General features: G+C 38.8%; 1 protein-coding gene across 1 annotated transcript in view; it reads left to right on the forward strand.

The window, feature by feature from the left end:
• The window catches only part of Itga8 (integrin, alpha 8), a 165,319-nt gene that overhangs the window by 16,653 nt on the left and 126,954 nt on the right, over nucleotides 1-21,712 (forward strand). Inside the window, exons 3-7 of the mRNA XM_013014739.1 lie at nucleotides 11,211-11,311; nucleotides 12,983-13,106; nucleotides 16,195-16,256; nucleotides 17,311-17,356; nucleotides 20,615-20,740. Of these exons, the coding sequence (XP_012870193.1) occupies nucleotides 11,211-11,311; nucleotides 12,983-13,106; nucleotides 16,195-16,256; nucleotides 17,311-17,356; nucleotides 20,615-20,740 (459 nt within the window). The remainder of the gene's footprint in view (nucleotides 1-11,210; nucleotides 11,312-12,982; nucleotides 13,107-16,194; nucleotides 16,257-17,310; nucleotides 17,357-20,614; nucleotides 20,741-21,712) is intronic.

Consider the following 21,712-nt stretch of genomic DNA (forward strand, 5'->3'; position numbering starts at 1 on the left):
TTCTTTCTTTCTTTCTTTCTTTCTTTCTTTCTTTCTTTCTTTCTTTCTTTCTTTCTTTCTTTCTTTCTTTCTTTCTTTCCTTCTTCCTTTCATGTCAGTTGTAGGGCTTGAACTCAAGACCTGGGCACTGTCCCTGAGCTCTTTTTGCTCAAGGCTAGTGCTCCAGCACTTTGAACCACAGCAGCACTTCCCATTTTCTGATGGTTAATAGGAAATAGGAGTCTCATGGATCTTCCTGCCTGGGCTGGCTTTGAACTGCAATCCTCAGATCTCAGCCTCCTGAAGAGTTATGATTACAGGCATGAGCCACCAGCACCCGGCTTTAAATACCTTTGCAACTGCTACTGGGAATCAAATTTACATAGCCTTCATTCTGAAACATTATATTTAAAAACAATCTTTTGAGGTCATATTGAAAACATTTATGTCAGTTCCTGGGCTTTCTGGGACCCTCATGCTAAGAGGTTTTCATTACTTCTCAGAACACAAAATGATTAAGCAGTAAACAGATCATGCTATATCCCTGACTATCCAAAAATGGTATCTAATCCACATTGAGAGTTCTCATTATTCAGTTAGCTACACCTATAAAATAGCACAAGATAGGTGATTCTAGATAATTCTTCCAACTGTGAGAAAATCTAGAGATGAAAGTGTGAAACACTCTAAATCACCATGGTTGGGGCTGATAAGAAGATTTTTGGTAAAATAAAAGTTTTACAGGCCTGGTTTTGTATTGAAGAAAGGACTCTGGTTCCAAGATAAGAGTTGCTACTTGAAGGTAGATCACTTGATCAAGAGAAACTAGCCAGGTTACTCTGGCAGGAGTTAGGCTGAAGAACATGGTGCTCATTACCACATTGGAGTGGCTGAAAGGATGATAGAAATAAATGCACTTGGCCTTGAGAGATATTTAGAAGAAAGGAGCAACAGGAAATGGATGATTGAATGGAATTTTTGGAGTACGGAATTGGTTCCTGTCAAAGACATGTTCCAGGCCTTGTAACTTGGTGAAAAGAGTTACCATTAAATCTAATGAACTAAGCAGACATACTGTGTGCCTGGCCTTGTCCAGGCTTAATCCAGCTATCACAACAGAACATGAAGGCTTTGGCAAGAAAAAGGACTCTGTTCTTGACTAGAATGAGTGTTTTTGTGGGTCAGTAAAGCTTTTCAAAGAGGAAAATAAAAAAGTCAAAGATGAAGTGGTGTGTGTGTGTGTGTGTGTGTGTGTGTGTGTGTGTATGTGTGTGACACACATGTCCATATTCATCTCTGGGATTAACAGATAAGCGAGAAATTGCACCAGCTAATGTGGAGGTAATGAAGTGAGTTTTAGAAAATGAGGCCAAACTTGGTGTTTCCATCAATACAATGCAATTATAGTCAGCTCTGTTTTTCCAACTTTTGTGTCACACTTGGGAGTTGTTTTTTGTTTTGTTTGTTTGTTTTTAATTTTATTGGTTACAGATGTCTTATAATTTCCCTCTGGAAGATAATTGATTTTTTTTTCATTTCCCATTGCTTGTTCTCTAGCTGCCTCATATAAATTAGCAGAATTCTTGCCGACAAAGTTGTTTGCATCATACCTGGAAAAAGTCCATCTGCATTTCCCAAACAGACCTTACATAAGACCTCCATCATGCTACATATGAAAAACATTTCAAATTATATGGTGTGATGGAGAAAACTCACTCGTTTTTATTACTCCACAAAACTCTAAAGAGTACTGGCTTGCTACCACTGGGTATCCCAAACAAGAAGTTGGACATGTGAATTCTGTTCTAGGAAAGACAGCCTAGACATGGAAATAATTATGGCAGAAAATTTACATTACTACCCAGAGAAAAAAAGTATCTAATGGGACAGATTGTATTACAGTCCTCCCTATTATTATCAGAACTCTGAAAAGCATATGTTTATGTCATGTAGCTTTACCAGAATTTGGTTGTATATGAAGCCAAACATTTAAATTGTGATATGAACACGTGATTTTTCAAGGTTTCCTAAGTTCCAGAAAAGAATAATTTATTTCTCTATTGTTAAATTCCAAAGGGCTCAATGGGGTATACCAAATATAACAGCAGCAACGTCTAGGAAAGTGGATACTAATCACCTCACTTGCTACTTTTATGTAATTCCTTATACAAATTTTGTTAGCTTGCACTATTTGAAAATGTTTTAAGTATTTTTTTCAATTTGAGAAGAGAATATGTTTGGGGACTTAGATTTTAAAATGGTACATAGGGAATAGGCTGAAAAGAAAGAGGAAAGGATTTCATAAATGTCTGAAATTGAGCCGGGCACTGATGGATCATGGTTCAAAGCCAGCTTGTGCAGGAAAAGCTGTGAAACTCTTATCTCCAATAAACCACCAGAAAACCAGAAGTGGCACTGTGGCTCAAGTGGTAGAGTGCTAGCCTTGAGCTGAAGAGCCGAAGGACAGCGCCCAGGCCCAGAGTTCAAACCCGTGACCAAAAAAAAAAAAAAAAAAAGTCTGAAGTTGAGTAAGAATCAAGAAGAGTTACTTGAATATAAAGGAAGTCCTGGATGTGAAGGTCAACTAGGGTTCAGGGTCCTGAGTACCTCGGACTTTATTTACTATGTTCTTGTTTGCACGCACACGTGCGCACACACACATTCACACACACACCTGTTTGTACATAGCATACATATATAAGAGGAATCCTTGGTCTTCATTACATAAAATATATTTAGTCAGAGTAACATCTTTCTTGGATATCACAGGGGAAATGAATTAGTGCAATCATTTTCCTAAATTCTTGAAAATTCACATTAAGATGGCCAAAAGAATGAAGGGTACAGAGGCAGTCTTTCAGAGCTCGTCATTAGTGGTTGTGGAATACTGAGAGTTAATACATTTGGGAGTTAAGTATGGATGACAGCAAAACCAACTCACATTCCTATCTTGGATTTGTTTCTTTAGACAAACAGGCCTGGCCCCTGCTGTTTTATTCTGAATTTTACCTAGGCCTATTCTTTATTCTCACATACATAGTTTCAGCTTCAAATGAAACTTTTACAATGTGCATTTGACTATGATAAAGATTATAAAGCAACATTTAAAGATTTCATTCCCTCTTTTCCTGATTAAAGCTGTCTAGACAGCTCCCGTAGCAGCTTTAAGAAAGTCCCTGAGGGGACAGACTTGGAGGTGCTGACGGAAGATTGTAGGAAAACTGCCTGTTTTCCCACTATTAAGGTCATGAGCTTTATAAACCGTTTTCCAAAATGATCCCGCCTGCCAAAATGTTTCGCCACACGTGTGTCAGTTTCAGCCAGTCCCTTCTTCCCTCGCCTGGTGGATCTATCTTCACTTCTTATAATTCCTCCTGCTTTGTTAACCGAAACGATTAGAAAAATCAGCTGCAGCCCATGTGTGCAACACATCCCGCAGCCCCTGATTCCTGTTGGGAAAGGCCTGTTCCCAGGAAGAAAGGGAAAAAAACTAGTGGGCTGGACACCCTACTAGATTTCTACCCACAATGCCCCAGACTTCAAACCCAGAAATGGAGGAGGAGCCAAATTAATTCCCACTGCCAACACCAGTGGGAATTTCCAAGGCTAAACTGCAGACCCTTTCATGTATCTTCAGGGAACTTTTTTTTAAAGATCATAAGTGCAATAATGCGTACTGTATATACTCAATAAAATATATTAAATGGAAATATAAAAGGACATTGAAGAATATACATATACATGTACACATTTGGAAGTTAATTATCTGTGGCATAAAAAATCAATCTTTCTTGGAAACAAATCCAAAAAAGGAATGTGAGTTGAGTAATATATATATATATATATATATATATACACACACACACACATATATATCTTATTGTAATTATATATATATATTGCCTTCAAGATAACCATCATTTATGTTATTGTCCAAAGAGAGACAACAGAGACAGACAGACAGAAACAGGAGTAAGAAACAGGAAGTGACAGAAACAGAACACTATATTTAAATAAAAGTAAAACCATACTGAATACTAAAGCATGATGAAACTAATGAATAACTAAATAAGAACTTGGCTATTCAGTCAACACATGTTTTATTGAGGGCCTACTAAGTGCCTGAAGTGGGGAATAGAGATGCCAAGCAGAGAATATCTCTGTTCATGGAAGATATGTGTATTCTCAAGAGCCTAATCAAAACACGGGCAAACTAACAAGTAAAATCATCTCCCTGGAAGTGGCACTATGGCTCAAGTGGTAGAAACACTCGCCTTGAGCTGAAGAGCTGAGGGACAGCACCCAGGCCCAGAGTTCAATCCCCACAACCGACAAAAACAAAAAAATCATCTCCCACCGTGGTAAGTGCTTTTAAGACAACTAAACAGAGCGAAAGGAGAGCGACTCATGGGGTGGGCTGGCCTGGTGGCTTGAGGAGTGTGTCTGAGGAAAGGAGTGTGTGAGAGGAACATTTCAGGCACCACAGGAACAACTGTCTGTCTCAGGGAGACTGAAAGGGCTGAATGTCAGTACATCTGCAGCTTTGTAATCAGGACCACGTGGGAGAGGTTGAGGCAGACAAGGGCCGGTCATTCGGGCCCTGGGGGCCATGGTGCAGTCAGGGTTACAAATCACTGAGTAAAGAGACTGATGAAAAAATGGCATAGACTCAACAGGCTTTTCATCCCATAAGAAGCGAGATACCCCTGCGGCTTTATAGATGAGAATAAGTTCCTGGAGGTCCAAAGAAGTACCGAAAGAAATGAGAGTAGAAACTTTCCAGTATATGAGGAAAGAAGAATCACTAGCCCAAAGCCTGAATTCTTAATAATCAATACAATAACTAAAGGAGAAAATGAGTGAAGGGAATAAAGGAGCAAGTCACAGAAAAAAAAAGAGGACAAAATTAAAATCTGGATTGAGTAAAAAGTATATGTTCTGAAATTAACAAAAGAGGGATGGAAGTCCCCACTCTCTTGTGCTGCAAGGGAGTCTGGGAAATGGAGTTTCTCTGGAGGCCAGTTGGCACAGCTGATGAAAGAGATGATCAATTCCTAGGATCCACTAAAGTCATTCTGGCCAGGTGCCAGAGAGAAACATACAAATGCAAATGATGGTCGATCTAAGGATGCTCAGAGCTCATGATTATAGTAATGGAAAACTGGAAACCAAAAATACAAAAAAGAAACTCCTAAAGTGTTATATGTGAACAGAATGGATACATAAAATTTAGATGATTATACAATGAGATATAATACTACATCAAAGTTAAAAAGTATGAACTGAGGATCTCTGCTCTAAGCCATCCTGGGCAGGAAAGTCGTGAGACTCTTATCTCTAGGTAACCAACCAAAAAGTCAGAAGTACAGTTGTGGCTCAAGTGGGAGAGCACCAGCCTTGAGCAAAAAGGCTCAGGGATAGCACTCAGGCCCTGAGTTCAAGCCTCAGTACTAGCACACACAAGCCTAGTATGCACACACATGCAAGCACACACACACACACACACACACACACACACACGCACACACACACGCACAGACATACTCAAAAAGTACATTTTGGTTCATAGATCCAAAAGCTACTCCAGATGCATAGCATCTTAAAAAAAGTTTTGGGGTCCATAGCATCTTTATCTTGAAAATAGGGTGAATGTTTAGTCATACTACTAGGTGGCATGTATTGCTAGTGCTGTTTTCTTTATGGCCTGGGGTTTTCCATTAATTACAACATATCCAATTTATTTTCACCTTTGATATTTTTTTCAGGTTCTTAGAACTTCCTTATATTAAACTTTAGTCTTCTTTGATTACAGAGCTCTTTGCAAATTTAAATGTATTAACTCTTTTTCTTGGACCCAAAACCCTTCCCCCCAAACCAAAAAAAAACACCCAACCCATTCTCTGGTCTTTTCACCTGTCGTTTAACTTTATAAATAGTCTTTTACCACTTAGAACATTTTAAGTTTAAAAGTTAAACTTTAAGAAGCTTTCCCCTGGTTTTGTTTGCTTGCTTTTGACTTTGCCTTTTCTGTGACATGACAGTGCTCATCAGCTCTGAGAACTACTGGACTTCTTCAGGAGTTCAAAGGGGAGTTGACAATGTCCCGGGGTCACATAGGTACTTCCTATGTGTTCCAGAGAACATGTGGCCTTGCCCTCTACACTTCAGCTATGTCATCAGCCACTGGTGTGTGGGCTTGGTTAGGAAAATGGAATCCTTGTGAGCAAGGTGGGACTAGCGGCTGAGGCTTCCATGTCCTTGGGAAAGGCTGAGGTGTGTAGGTAAAGTGTCTGCCACCACAGGATGCAATCTCTCTTGCCAAAAGGCATGGCTTTGCAAAGGTCGACTGGGAGTGGCTGGCAGTACATCCCATCCATCACTGGGGAGCCCCACGTGCCTGGCCACTGCTGTCAGCAGCAATCTCCCATGGACCTCTCATTCATCCAGGCTGTCAGCCCCAGCCAGAGCAAAGCTCATAGGGGCTGGGTAGTGCTGAGTGTTGACAGATGGGAGTTATTTTAACAAAAGATCACATCAAATTTAGTTTAAAAGAAAATCTCTTCCAGGCCACAAAGGGTTATGGGAGCACCGATATGCTAATACAGGCCCAGGTGATTTGGCATGAAAGGATCTTGTTCAGAAAAGATGAGAAACTAGAGTCATGGCCTTTTACAACCTTGATCCATATCGATAGCTTGCTTCTCTGAAATGTTATGATACTACAATGTTACATTTAATGCCAGAATGTATAAATGTATAAAAATAATAAAACAAATTGTGTTTTAGTGTGTGTGTGTGTGTGTGAGTGTGTGTGTGTGTGTGTGTGTGCCAGTCCTGGATTTTGAACTGAGGGCCTGGGCGCTATCCCTGAGCTTTTGTGCTCAAGGCTGACTAACACTCTACCACTTGAGCCACAGCTCTACTTCTGGCTTTTTGGTGTTTAATTGGAGATATTAGTCTCACAGACTTTCCTGCCAGGGCTGGTTTTGAACTGCAGTCCTCAGATCTCAGCTTCCTGAGTAGCTAGGATTATAGGCATGAGCCACTGGAGCCTGGGTAGAATACAATTTTTAAAGGTGTTTTGTGGACTTTGGCAGTCAAGGAAAGGGTGATACATCTAGATCATAGCTTCATCTTAGTAAATTGGATCCTGGAACAGTGGAATTCTTTATTATGTTTCTTAGATTGGGTATGGGATTAATAAAGTCCATTTGTTTGTACTATTCACCCAGAAAAAATGTTGCTGAAAAATTGCCATGGTTTCCACTCTCAGTGAAGTTATTGCACAGTTGAACCTGAATTGTGAGGGGGGAGAGGAGGGAAAGCTTCCTCAGGAACTACCCACCCAGGTAAAAATCACCCCCATTTAATCTGGCCAAGTCAGGTCCAGCTTAGAACCCCATAATTCATTTCCTCCCTTGGAGAAGCCTGCTTTTCTTAAGTACTTTTGGGACCTCCTAAAGGAGGTCAGTTTGCATGTTTGAGCTGCCAGTCTTCTTTCCGTGGCCTTTTTAGTTGCTTGGTAGTTTAGAAATTTCAAAGCCAGTATAGTATTCCCCAGCCCCAAGCTTAATCAAAGCCAGACTGACAGTCTTGTGAGGTGTCACAATGTCACTCCTGAGTGCTACAAATCACGAATAATAATCTATTATGTGTGCGCGCGTGTGTGAGGTCTTTGCCAATTCTTAGGTATAGGTTGAATTTCCAGGTTTCTAAATGAAGAGATTGTTTTTAAGGGGGATGCACTATCAGTTGGAAACCTGTGAGACTTCTGTTTTATGTGGAATCTTAGTCTATAAGGAGTAATGTTCATGTTCATTTCTCTGGTGATTTCGGTGACTGATTGCTTTGCAAAGGGAAAGTGGGGGAAGGTATCCTCACCCTTATTTGAGAGAAGAAATTAAAGGTTAATGAACAGAAGATTAAATGAATCACCCAAGGTTATCTAGCTAGTGGCAATAAAATCCTTCAGCTCTGATTTCTGGAATCATCCAAGCTGCTAGACAATAAATAGAAATGTTTTCTGGGTGCTGGTGGCTCACCTCTGTACTCCTAGCTACGCAGGATACTGAGATCTGAGGATCGTGGTTCAAAACCAGCCTGAACAGGAAACTCTATGAGAGTCCTTTTTTTTGGGGGGGGGTCCAGTCGTGGGGCCTGAACTCTGGGCCTGGGCGCTGTCCCTCAGCTCTTCAGCAAACATTCCTATTTATTTATTTTTGCTGGGCCTAGGCGCTGTCCCTGAGCTTCTTTTTGCTCAAGGTAAGTGCTCTACCACTTGAGCCACAGTGCCACTTCCGGCTTTTTTCTTATGTGGTGCTGAGAAATCGAACCCAGGGCCTCGAGCATGCAAAGCAAGTGCTCTACCACTGAGTCACCTTCCCAGCCCTCTATGAGACTCTTATCTCCAATAAACTACTCAAAAACCTGGAAGTGGCACTGTGGCTCAAGTGGAAGAGCACTTACCTTGAGCAAAAAGAAGCTCAGGGACAGCGCCTAGGCCCAGCAAAAATAAATAAATAGGAATGTTTGCATTAAAAAAAATTTTAGGCTATTAAGTGGTATGCACTTAATAGCCTAAAGTATGCACTTTGGAGGGGATTTCCAGAACTTGTCCTTTTTTTCTTCTCCACTCAATTTTTTATTAGCACATATTAATTATGCAGAATAATGGATTGCATTATGGCCTTTTCATATACATATATGATGAAATTTTAAAATGCCCACCAAAACACAAGATTTTCAAGAAGGAAATTCACAGTTTCCTACTAACATGTTCAAAATGTCAATTCTAGGCTCAGATGGATAATATGTATAATTTATGCTTTTAAAAAGTCTGTAATCTTAAGTAAACTCCATTGAGGGTTTAATTACATGTTTATTTTGGCTTTACCTACGAGGATTTAATGTTTTTTTAATAATATATTTATTAGAGAGTCAAGAAGAAATGAATGTAATATATATGAAAAGAAAAAGGCATATAAATAAGATGGCCTGGTATGAAGGAATTCTTTAGCTATTATTGATGGAGCTCTAGTTCGGGAGGGAGCAGAGGAGAACTAAGTTGACGGGGAACCAGGAGGGAATGCAAAGAAAGACCTCTGTTTTTGATTAGCCCTGAAATGGGTTATAACTGAGTTGAGTCTCTCCCCAGCTGTCCTGTCTGGTGCTGACATATGCATAGAGTGTGTAACACTGTGTTGGGCTTTCTCTTCAGGGGCTGTGTGGACACGTGTGTATTACTTAAAAAAAAACAAACACAAAACTAAGACCTTGGAGTCCTTAATCTTGGATTGCTAAACACGTGCTAAGAAATCTTGAGTTTCCCAGAAGTACCAGGGAGAATCTTGTATGTTTCACTATTGGAATAGAGTTGGAATTCTTTCAGGCAGCCTGAATGCTTTGCTCTTCTATCTGGAACGGGTGAATAGATGAAGTATAGATTTGGCACTATTACAGTCCACATGAAGTTCAAGTTTATATAGTTTTCTCTGAAGATATTAGAAAATGCTTCCTTTAAGATGTGAAATGTCATGTGCATGTTTCCATTTTTATTTATCTAAGAAAAGGTTTAGCTTAGCCTTTCAGGGAAATCCCCTCAAAGTATCAAAATTAGTTTTCAAGTGTTGTGTGTGTGTGTGTGTGTGTGTGTGTGTGTTTGTGTGTGTGTACACGCACATGCAATTCCTGGGGATTGAATTTAGGACCTAAGCACTGTCCTTGAGGTTTTTTGCTCAAGGCTAGTGTTCTACCACTTGAGCCACAGCTCTATTTCTGGCTTTTTGGTGGTTAATTGGAGGTAAAAGTCCAACAAACTTTCCTGCTTGGGCTCACTTTGAACTGTGATTCCCTGATTTCAGCCTCGAGGATTACAGGCATGAGTCACTAACACCCACCTCTCAAATACCTTTTCAATAGGCAAATACAACTTACATGTATTTATTCTACACAATGCAGTGCTTTGAAGGAATTAAATCGAGCTAATTAATATATCACCCAACACATTTGCCTTTAGTTTTTCCTATGATGAGAGTATTTAAAAATCTGTTCCCGGAACTGGAGTTCAATTCACTAATGGAGCTCTCTCTAAAATTCATGAGATGCTTCCTTTGATCCTTAACACCACCCCAAAAGTGATGTTTCTGAGTAATTTCTATCTGCATCTGACTAATAGCTGTTGTCACCCATGCTATATAATAGCTCTTCCTGAAGTTATTCCTTCTAATTGAAACACTTTTTTTTCCCCCAGAAGTGGTGTTTTTTTATTTTTATTTTTATTTTGTCGCTCATGGGGCTTGAATTCTGGGCCTGAGCACTGTCCCTCAGCTCTTCAGCTCAAGGCGAGCGCTCTACCACTTGAACCACAGTGCCGCTTCCGGTTTCCTGGTGGTTTACTGGACATAAGAGTTTCAAGGCTTTTCCTGCCCAGGCTGGCTTTGAACCAAAATCCTCAGATCTCAGCCTCCTGAGTAGCTAGGATTACAGACGTGAGCCACCATCGCCAGGCTTTAGAATTGGTGTTTTTATTATCTTTAAGTAGTTGTACAGAGGAGTTGCCATTTAACAAAGCAGTTTGTAAATGCAATGTATCTTGATCAATGTCACCCCAACTTTCTCACTCATTGCTCCACTACCCACCTCTTCCTCCACTTTTATTTTGTAGGACATATATTTGATTCTTGACTGTACTCTCCCTCTTCTCCTCTTCATTTGTCTACCCCTCTCCTTTCAAGTACCTGCTTCCTGGTATTAGGTTTTTCTTTTTCCTTTTTTTTTTTTGTCAGTTATGGAGCTTGAACTTACAGCCTGGGAACTGTCTCTGAGCAGTTTTGTTCAAGGCTAGCACTACCACTTTGAACCACAGTGCCACTCCGCATTCCAGTTTTCTGGTGGTGAATTGGAGATTAGAGTCTCACAGATTTTCCTTCCCAGGCTGGCTTTGAACCACAATCCTCAGATCTCAGCATCCTGAGTAGCTAGGATTACAGGCGTGAGCCACTGGAACCCACTTGTGTCCTGGTGTTTTGTTTCACTATACTTTGATCTTGCCTTTCTCAGGAATTACACTGTGTAATATGGTAAATTATGTATATGGGATTCAATAAAGCTGAATCCACAACAGAGGTATATATCCTAGTTTTTTGGTTTTTTTTTTAATTTACAGATTTATGACTGTTTTAGTTAGCTGACAATTTTTACAGACAACTAATCATTTGTATCCTCCTTTTCAGACAATAGAAAGATCAAAGTGAATGGAACCAAAGAACCCATAGAGTTTAAGTCCAATCAATGGTTTGGAGCAACGGTGAAAGCTCACAAAGGAAAAGTCGTGGTAAGTCTGAGACCCATGGCTGTGGGACTGCTGGGAGGTTATTGGGTACACTGACATGTTCTAATGCTCATGCCTAGAAAACTCCCTTTAGATAGGAAAGTATTAGACTTGTTGACATTTTGAAGGAATCAGGTGCTTAAAATTGAAACATTTTACATAGTGAAAGCTGTAGGAAATAAAATTGTTGATCAGGAAAAAAATCAGTTTGATATTTTCAAATATTTCAGAAGTGACTAAGAAAGATGGGAAAATAAAAATTACATAGTAAGGAGATGCAGAGTTCATTGCGTAAAAATGATTTAAAGAGTTGCTTAAAATTTAAGCAGAAAAATGGTATTAGTATTACAGGAATGCTTAAATCTACAGTGGTATCACATCTTGCTTAGAATAAATGGGAAAGTTTCTTTAATAATAATGATTTTTTTAAACTACTAACTGCTTGATTCTTTGAGTTTGTTAATGCTTGTAAAATTATGTTTTAACATTTATCCAGCATGCATGTGCTGAATTTAATTCGACACACATTTATTAAGCAAATTTTACAGGCATAGCTCTATGTGAAGTGTTCTTGCCAGCTCAATCAATTCCAAAAGAAGCTCCAATGTATGAGATTCACCCCTATCTACTTTACCATTCTGTATTAAACACAGAACCTTTCTACCACTGCAGGTTTTTGTTTGTTTTATTGACCTTTTAGAATTGAGGATGTAGTTGTAAAATGACCCAGGTAACTTACTTTCCTTAAAAAAGCTGCCTGAGCTACTTAGAGTCTTCAGAAGGATTTCTTTTTTTTTAAATTTAATTTTATTTTATTTGTGAACATACTGTACAGAGGGGTTACAATTGCATGGGCAGGATAATCCGTATATTTCTTACCAAGCATTGCAGCCTCCTCCTTTGTTTACCCTTCACATCCCTTCCCAGCCTCCCCCCTCCCCCCCAATCCCAATCCTTCTCCTTCCCCCCCTCCCTTAGCACAAAGACATATCATATCCACCATCAAAGACTTGAACACATTGGTAGTCATTAACATGTGCCTTTGAAATGGCCTGCCTCAGCCCTTCTAAAATGGCTGTAAGAGGCTCCTTTACCTTCAGTTTTGCCAACAACAAAAATCATGAAAAAGTCATTTCCATTACTGAAAATGAAGCCATCCCTTAATTACCAGGCCAACAATGAAAACTCCTTAAGAAGCAACTTCAGTGGTAAAGTAGAGGAACCTACATCCTCCGATTTGGAAGTCTTGCTTTTGAAAGCAACACCTAGAGAAAGGACTAGCTCTCATTTTCAGACCTCACCTTACTTCATTTGCTATTTGAAAAATCATTTGCTTTTATGTAAGTCCAATTTAGGGAGTAAAATAAAGGAATGAAAATGAAATATAAGTCCCTTGATTTTAGGAAGTTATTTTCTTTTTACTTACAATTCTAGAGGGAAGAACTCTATCCTTTGTATATGTTTAATTTTTGTTAATTCCACTGTGTATTAAAGTTAAACATTGCTTTTGGAAGTTTGATGGGCTTTGACTACAGAGGTACTGGGGCCAATACATTTTCCTAACAACTGAACCTAATTTGTCATAAATTTAGGTGCATTAACAATCGCTTGAATCAAGCTACTGTACTAGAACACTATGCCAAATACCTGTTTACTGCCTTTTATGTCTCATAGGCCTGTGCTCCTTTGTATCACTGGAGAACTCTGAAACCAACACCAGAAAGGGACCCAGTTGGCACTTGCTATGTAGCAATTCAGAATTTCAGCGCATATGCAGAATACTCTCCTTGTAGAAACAGTAAGTTACTTTTCTTCCCTGAAACAGAAATTTAGCTCCAGAGCTTTCCAATAACAGCAAGCTATAGTTTGTCAAAAGAGGGGTCCATCCTTCACTCCTTTCTCTTCACATCATCCAAAGAGCAGACTTCCCAGACTTCCTGTCCTGACTAAGAAATCACAGTTCATTAACACAAAGCCAGCTTGTTCGTGAGCATATGGTTGATTTCACAGAACAAGGACATCAGTGAGATTATTTTCAAAAGAGAATTTAAGGCCTTCCCGCTTATGTTAATGCTACAGCCTAAACCCACTCCACAGATACTGTGAGCAATATGGGAGCCAACTTGCTCATTTATATTAATGGTATGCCTTTGGCTTTGAAACTCATTCATAATTCAGGTGAGGAGGATATTTCACACACTCTTCAGTTCTACTTTGAAAGTCAACAAATGGTAGTGAATGAACAGTGTACAACTCTGGGTTCCCAATTTTACTCTGAGACATAATTATAAAGTATAGAAACATTCTGAAACATCAGGAAGAAAGATTCCTTCAGTTCTCATAAGTTAGAATTCAACACATCAAAAAAAAAAGGAATGGTTTTGCGGGAGAAATAACTTAGCACCTACTAAAATTGCTCATCCAAATAAACATTTCAAGTTTTTTTTTTTTTGTCAGTCGTGGGGCTTGAACTCTGGGCCTGGGCGCTGTCCCTTCTCTCTTCAGCTCAAGGAGACCGCTCTACCGCTTGAGCCACAGCTCCACTTCTGGTTTTCTAGTGGTTAATTGGAGATAAGAGTCTCACAGACTTTTCTGCCCGGGCTGGCTTTGAACTGCGATCCACAGTTCTCAGCCTCCTCAGTAGCTAGGATTACAGGCATGAGCCACCGGTACCTGGCCAAGTTGTTTTTTTTTCTAACGATTTTTATGGAGTATTTTCCCTTAATTTTTTCAGTTTCCTGCTTTAAAGGGAAACAACTTCAAAGAATGGTCATATCTCTTTCCTCTGACTAATGCACAATATTAAGAGTAAAGAAGAATTGATTTTTGGAGGGATTTTAAGAAGGATTATACATTTATTAAATATACTCAGTGTAATACACTTGTGTTTATAGAGCAGTATATTACCTATTCACATATATTTTTGGATGTGTAAAGCTGTTTTCATCCCTGAACTTATAAAAAACTTTGAAGTTGTACACTTCAGCTTTTTAGGCAAACCTTACAAAATTCATAACCAGAAAGCATAATGTGTGGTTGTAAAAGAAGGATTGAACTTTGTTAACATGGACTGAATGGGATAGAAAGGTAATTTTACAAAATGAAGGGAGCATCTGGAAAGAATTGATGATGGCAGAGCTAAATAAAATCAACTAAGTTCTGAGGAAAAGAGAGGAGAGGGGAGGGGAGGAGACAGAGAGAAGAAGATATGTTCTAGGAAAACTGGAAAGCACAGATCCATTTAAAAACATCTGCAACAGGCCCAGCCTAGCCTATAAATGTTTCCTGTGAGGATATCGATTTCCTGTCCCACCCTCTCCCTTCAGTTTCCGTCCAGTCACAGCCTTGATAAGAGAAAAATTATTATCATTTTTCTGTCTAAGAATATCACTTAACTACTTAACCAGATTTGGGCTATCCTTTAAACACTTCAGAAATGATAGAAACTCTTTCATCATATGTTATAAATAGTAAATTTGTAATCATGTCATTTATTTATTTGACTATCTTTAGTTGTACAAAGGGGTTTCAATTCAAGATGTCAATTTACGTGTACAATGCATCTTGATCAGTGTCACCCCTTCCACCATTCAAATTTGTAGTCTTAATTCCCTAAGAATATTGATAACAGTACCCTTGGAATCCTGATGTTTGCCTGTGTATAGTTCATAGCAGTACATGGTTAGATATTATTGGATAGTCAGTTAATGAATTACATTGGATAGGGTAAAAATATATAAGCCACGACAGATAGTTTTATCTGTTGTGAACATTAGCATTGCAAAGTCCCTGGGAGAGTCCTTATAATCAGAAATGTAATTTTCCACTTTGCATAATATATCTTAATAGCATAATTTAAAATGAAGTTCTTGTTAGAAAGAATAAAAATAGAAATGTTTGTCTTGCCTCCATTGGAAACCTTGCCTACAGATAGTCTGTCTCAAGCTACCATCTGCTAGAAATCATAGAATTGGTGGCCAAGAAGAGAGGCAACTGTCAAAGGGACAGTTTGTGTGTGTGTGTGTGTGTGTGTGTCACACGTGTACTTGCGTGCCAGTTCTGGGGCTTGGACTCAGTACCTGGACACTGTTCTTGAGCTCTTTTGCTCAAGGCTAGCACTGTACGCTTTGAGCCACAGCTCCACTTCTGGTTTCCTTTGAACCACGATCCTCAAATCTCAGCCTCCTGAGTAGCAAGGATTGCAGGTATGATGGCACCTAGCCCCAGTGGAGAATTTGGAATCCAGTCAGAAGATGGAGATTTTAGCTCTTTGAATGAATGTATTGTACAACCCAATATAAATTTTTGCTCTTTGATGTTTTCCCTAAACATATACTAGTTTGTGCTCAACATATTAAAAGACAAACCAGTACAATAAGCTTTAAAAAATATATGGGCACTAGTGGCTCTTTCCTATAATCCTCATTACTCAGGAGGCTGAGATCTGAATATCACGGTTCAAAGCCAGACCAGCCAGGAAACCCCAAGAAACTCTTACCTCTGATTAACCACCAAAAATCAGGATGTAGAGCTGGGGTTCAATTGGCAGAATGCTAGCCTTGAGCAAAAAACCTCAGGAACAGCAATGCCCAAACCCTGAGTTCAAGCCACAGGAACAACACCCCTCTCTCCCTTAAACACACAACCTTAAAAAAAATTATTTCTGTTGATATTACTGTAGAGTGACATTGCTACTTGAACTAAAAATAGACACAGAAGTATATTTTTTAATTCCCTGGAATTAAGTTTTTAAATAAATACCAAGTACGTCTTAATCATTTTAAATTTAGGAATCATATAGAGAAAACAACAGAATATTCTGAACTGGCTATTAAAATACACTTTCAAAAGTATGACATTGTTACATCTGAATGTTTTGATTCCAGGCAATGTGGATCCTGAAGGCCAAGGCTACTGCCAAGCAGGATTTAGTCTGGATTTTTATAAGGTGACTTCTAATATTTAATGTGACTTTTTGTTGTTGCTGCTGTTATTTGCATACCATCTTCATTCCTCGAGCCCTTCAACAATAGCAACCATCAGAGACTTTATGTACATACATATCTAGTCACATCCATCAACTTCTTTATGTTTTCTGTTTGATTTTTTCCTATTTATATTACATAATACACATGCAACTCCATACTAAATATATATGATTGAAATCTATAGTCTTCCCACCTCATGGAGAAATATTTTGTAAACAAAATACTCATGGAAATCAGTTTCTGAAAAGATCACAAGAAACTATCCATTGTTTTATCTCTTACCTGTAATCAAATGGTTTCATTTAATACTCCTGATATTAAAATTCACTACTTTTTGACAAAATTAAAAACAGACACCTAGTGCAAATATAAAGGATGGTGACTGTATGGTTTTGGAAATAGTGTGAACAAATTTCAAAGTCTGTTCTGTTCTACTGTCTAGTTGCCATATTTCTATCATTGCTTTTTTATTTTAATTTTTGTCCTGCAAGTTACAGATTTAAGGAGTACAGAAAGAAGGCTATAAGTAGGTTTAAAAAAATGTTTAAATGTCCTAGTGTGCTTTCTCTCCTGCAAAGATGTGTGTAGGAAACATAATAGGCACAATTATGGCCTTGAAAATAAATTAGAACAAAATTTCCTTTTTTTAAAATCACAAACCTTTTTCAAAAGGCCATGCCTGCTAAATTGTACATCATTAAACATGTAGACATTTTGATTACCAGCGTCATTGCCAAAAAGCTGAACTTATCTATTCTCAAGGGGTGAGAGTTCAACTTGCCTACCAAAGTAAAATCATACAACGTGATAACACACTAGATAATTGAAAACAAAAAAAAAGGAAAGAACATGACCCGATGTGAGTTGTCTGATATTAGGACCTCTTTGAAAATAAAAATGCTTTTGAGCAATATGGCATAACAAATTGTTAGAGCAATGCTTACTAGCAATAACTTATCACAGTTTAAAGTTTATTTTTCACTTGTTGTTTTTGCTGCCATTTCTGTTTTGCAGAATGGAGACCTTGTAGTAGGAGGGCCTGGAAGCTTTTACTGGCAAGGTACGTTCTGTTAGCAGAGACGAAAAGCATGTCTGAGCCAGGTGCCAGTAGCTCACACCTGTAATCCTAGCTACGCAGGAGGCTGAGATCTGTGGGTTGTGGTTGAAAGCCCATCTGGGCAGGAAAATCCATGGGATTCTTTTTATTTTGGGGGATGGGGGGAATCCGGTTGTGAGGCCTGAATTCTGGACCTGAGCGCTGTCCCTCAGCTCTTCAGCTCAAGGCTAGCACTCTACCACTTGAGCCACAGCACCACTTCTGGCTTTTTTCTTTTTGCTGAGGAATCGAACCCAGGGCCTTGAGCATGCAAGGCAAGCGCTCTACCACTGAGCCACCTTCCCAGCCCCCATGGGATTCTTATCTACAATTAACCACTAAAAAAAAGCCAAATGTAGAGTTGTGGCTCAAGTGGTAGAGCACTAGCCTTGAGCATAAAAACTCAGAGACCCACCTAGGCCCTGAGTTCAAGATCACTCTGAACAAAAGATCACTCTGAACAAAAGATCACTCTGAACAAAAGGTTTTGTCTTTGTTGATGTTTTTCTTTTCTTTCCTTTGTGTCTTATTTGTTCATTTATCTGGCTGTGGGAGGTAAGTGGGGCACAAAAATGGAGGGACAAAAGGTGAACAAATGGTGGTATTCAACAGACACTACGTGAGAAATGAGCTATACAATTTGTAGATGGGCATGGGAGGGAAAGACTGGGAGAGAATGAAAGAAGGGGTGACATTGTTCAAACAGAAATGTACTCTTTACCTAACTATTGTAACCGTAGCCCTTCTGTACATCACCTTTATAATAACAATTTTATAAAAGATTGCTCTGGCTAAAACATGGAAAGTCAACAAAAGTGAATCATCAGAAAACTAGTTATAAGGTTGTTTTGAGATTGTCAACTACTTTTCTGCTTCTAAGGTCAATTAGCTAGATGTTTTGGGTAAAGACATTACCTTCTCAGAGTAGTGATCGAAAAGCAGGCAAAAAAGTGTGAGAGACTGTGGAGGCAGAATAAATAGCCTCGGTGTGGCTGGATAAACATTGGGGGTGGAGGGAGTATGTCAAGCTTATGTCTCCAATTGTGCAACAGAGTGCCACTCAATAGACAGCAGGAAGAAAATATGTTCAGAGTGGATTGGAGAGAAAAGTTGGTGAGTCTGATCTTGATTGCATTGAGTATGGAAGTGTTGGGCTATCTAAGTGTTTCCACAGAAACACTTTAGCTATATACATTTTTAACCTCCAGTTGGGAGCCAGTAGCTCATGCCTGTAATCCTAGCTACTCAGGAGGCTGAGATCTGAGAATCTCAGTTCAAAGCCAGCCTGGGCAGGAAAGTCTGTGAGACTCTTAACTCCAATTAACCACCAGAAAACCGGAAGTGGCTACTCCTATCTTCAACTAATCTTGAGTTCAAGCCTCATACCAGCACCAAAAAAAAAAAAAGGAAAAGAAGAAAACAACGTCTGATTCAAATGATTTGCTGAGAATTAGCCATGTCAAGGCATCTGCAAACATTTGACTGCTAAATATAATTTAAAACTTCATACAGGCTGAGGATTGTGCTGTGTTCAGACTCAGCTAAAAGGAACAAGCAAAGACATTGTGTATGTGAGAGCTAAATCCAGAGAAAATTGGCAAATCTTACCAACATTTTCCACAAATGTGTAAATACCATTGTCTTAATATCAGAACAGCCATTTCAATGCCAGTCATGGGGAACTATTTATGGTCTGGTTTAATGGGTTTATTATTATTGTTTTTGGATTTCAAACACAAAGACTGTGGGAACTATGTGTGTGAATTCCCAAAGAAAAATTTGGTTATAAAATTGGTGTTACATATTAGCTTTGAAAGTATTTCTCCAGTTCTTTCCAAAACAACATGAGATCACATTTTCACCTTAAATGTCCACAATAATTATGAGAATGCATAGAAACTGTACGGAGAGAACTACTATCTTTTAAGATATTTGTCTAGCCTAATGTAATCACACCTCAAGACTTGGAGAGTGACTTTATTTGGTAAAGATTAGCCATAGGTCTTATACCACTGCGGGAAGCCATGGATTCCTTTTTTTTGTTATTGTTAATATTCTGAATATTCAATCTAGCTTCTACCTATAATCATAATTGTATAATTTCTCTATGTAATTTAGGATAAAAAGCAAATGGCCCAGAGATTGTAAGTTAAATAATCTTGTTTAGTCTTTACTGAGTAAAGTGATTTAGATGTATTTTGAGAATTCAAAATATTTTATCAGAAGACCAAAGAAGACACTCTTGGTAATGCCGACATCTTATTAGTAAAATATTGTGACCCACTTAAAGAATTCATGAAAATATAAAACAATATTTATCAAAATGAACTCTAGGAAACGGAAACAAGAGGCTTTTTTCTTTGCTGTTGCACTCTTTACCTGAATTATGTAACTGTAACTCTTCTGTATGTCATTTTTATAACAACAACTTTAAAAATGACAACATAAAAGCTACTTGAAAATTAAAAAAAAATCATATAAAGTTTTTAGTTCTAGTTTTTCTCATTGATAAGGACTCATAATTGAGTAGATAATCTCAGTTTCCTCCTAATTAAATGTTCTAGAAAAAATCACATAAATTTTACCTACAAATTATCTTTACTGTAATTATTTACCTACAAATAATCTCTACTCTGATCAGATTTCCACTCTGATTATGATTTTGAATTACTTCTGCTCTGATCATTGAAGGTGTAGGATCTATGCCTGCTGAAAGCAGCAGAAACACATATAAAATACTGTATCACTAGCCAGTCACTGGTGACTCACGCCTGTAATCCTAGCTACTCAGGAGGCTGAGATCTGAGGATCGCAGTTCAAAGCTAGCCTGGGCAGAAAAGTCCCTGAGACTCTTCAATTAACTACCAGAAACCCGGAAGTGGCGCTGTGGCTCAAGTGGTAGAGTGCTTGCCTTGGGATGAAATGCTGAGGGACAACTGCCAGGCCCAGAGTGAAGCCCAGTGACTCCCCTTTCCCCCCCCCCCCAAAGCCACCATCACCACCACCAACAACAACAGCAAACCAATTCTGGTCTCCTGTCTGAATGGGAAGTTCTACTCAGCCTTAACCAACTTGTCTTGCAGTTCTACTGATGAGCAGTACTTTAGTACTTTAAGCAAATCCATGTAGCTTCCAGAGCAGCGTGTGGGGTTCTATATTTGCTGGAGGAGGGCCAACCTCTTGCATTTATTCAGTTAATGTATTTTGTTTGTTTCCACACAGGTCAGGTAATCACTGCCAGTGTTGCAGATATCATTGCAAACTATTCATTCAAAGATATTTTAAGAAAACTTGCTGGAGAAAAGCAGACAGAAGTGGCTCCTGCTTCCTATGATGATACTTACCTTGGTGAGACCATTGTTCAAGATATTTGTGGTTTCTCAAAAGACAGGTTAAATGCGCCTGCAAATGCTATTCCTCATTTAACTTATACTATTTAGCACCTTAAATTTTCTTTTCTAGTGACTGTTGGGGTTTTGTTTTCTTTGTAATACAAGTGGTTTTCAATCATGATGTGTAGCTTACAAACATAGAGCAGCTCTTTTCTGTTGGCTTGTTTTTGAACTGTTCTTTGTAGGCTCAGTAACTTGCACTTACACATAAACTACTATACTGGCAGCCCGGCGCCGGTGGCTCACGCCTGTAATCCTAGCTACTCAGGAGGCTGAGATCTGAGGATCACAGTACAATGCCAGCCCAGACAGGAAAGTCCATGAAACTCTTATCTCCAATAAACCACCAGAAAACCGGAAATGGCGCTGTAACTCAAGTGGTAGAGTGTTTGCCTTGAGCTGAAGAGCTGAAGGACAGCACCCAGGCCCAGAGTTCAAAAATAAAAATAAAAATACTATACTGGCAGTAGACACTTGGTATTAATTAGCAGGACTATTATCAATATTATGTGGAGAGCAACATGATTATAATCCTGACTTCTTACTAGAACATCAGCAAGAGACATTCCAAATGGAGAAGGAAGGAAGGGGTGACACTCTCCAAGAAGCATTGAACTCATAACCTGATTAATGAAACTATAACTCCTTTATCCAACTACTTAACAACAACAATAATAAGCTAAGAAGCATCATTTGCCATTTACAGCTAATGGTGTTCATGTTCTGAAAATTGACCTCAGAATCTGATTTTTTCCCCAGTACCCACTTAGGATCAGTATTAAGGTCTATTGGGCTTTAGTATTTAGCACTAAAGTGTGCATATCAGTGTGGTAAATTTTACTTTACAGTCTCTAATTTTTATAATATGTGTAGAGATTTCTTAATAAACCTATACCATTGCAGTTTTTTCTCTAGGAAAAACTCATTT

The sequence above is a fragment of the Dipodomys ordii genome, unplaced genomic scaffold, assembly GCF_000151885.1.
Source record: "Dipodomys ordii isolate 6190 unplaced genomic scaffold, Dord_2.0 Scaffold24, whole genome shotgun sequence".
Classification (NCBI taxonomy): domain Eukaryota; kingdom Metazoa; phylum Chordata; class Mammalia; order Rodentia; family Heteromyidae; genus Dipodomys; species Dipodomys ordii.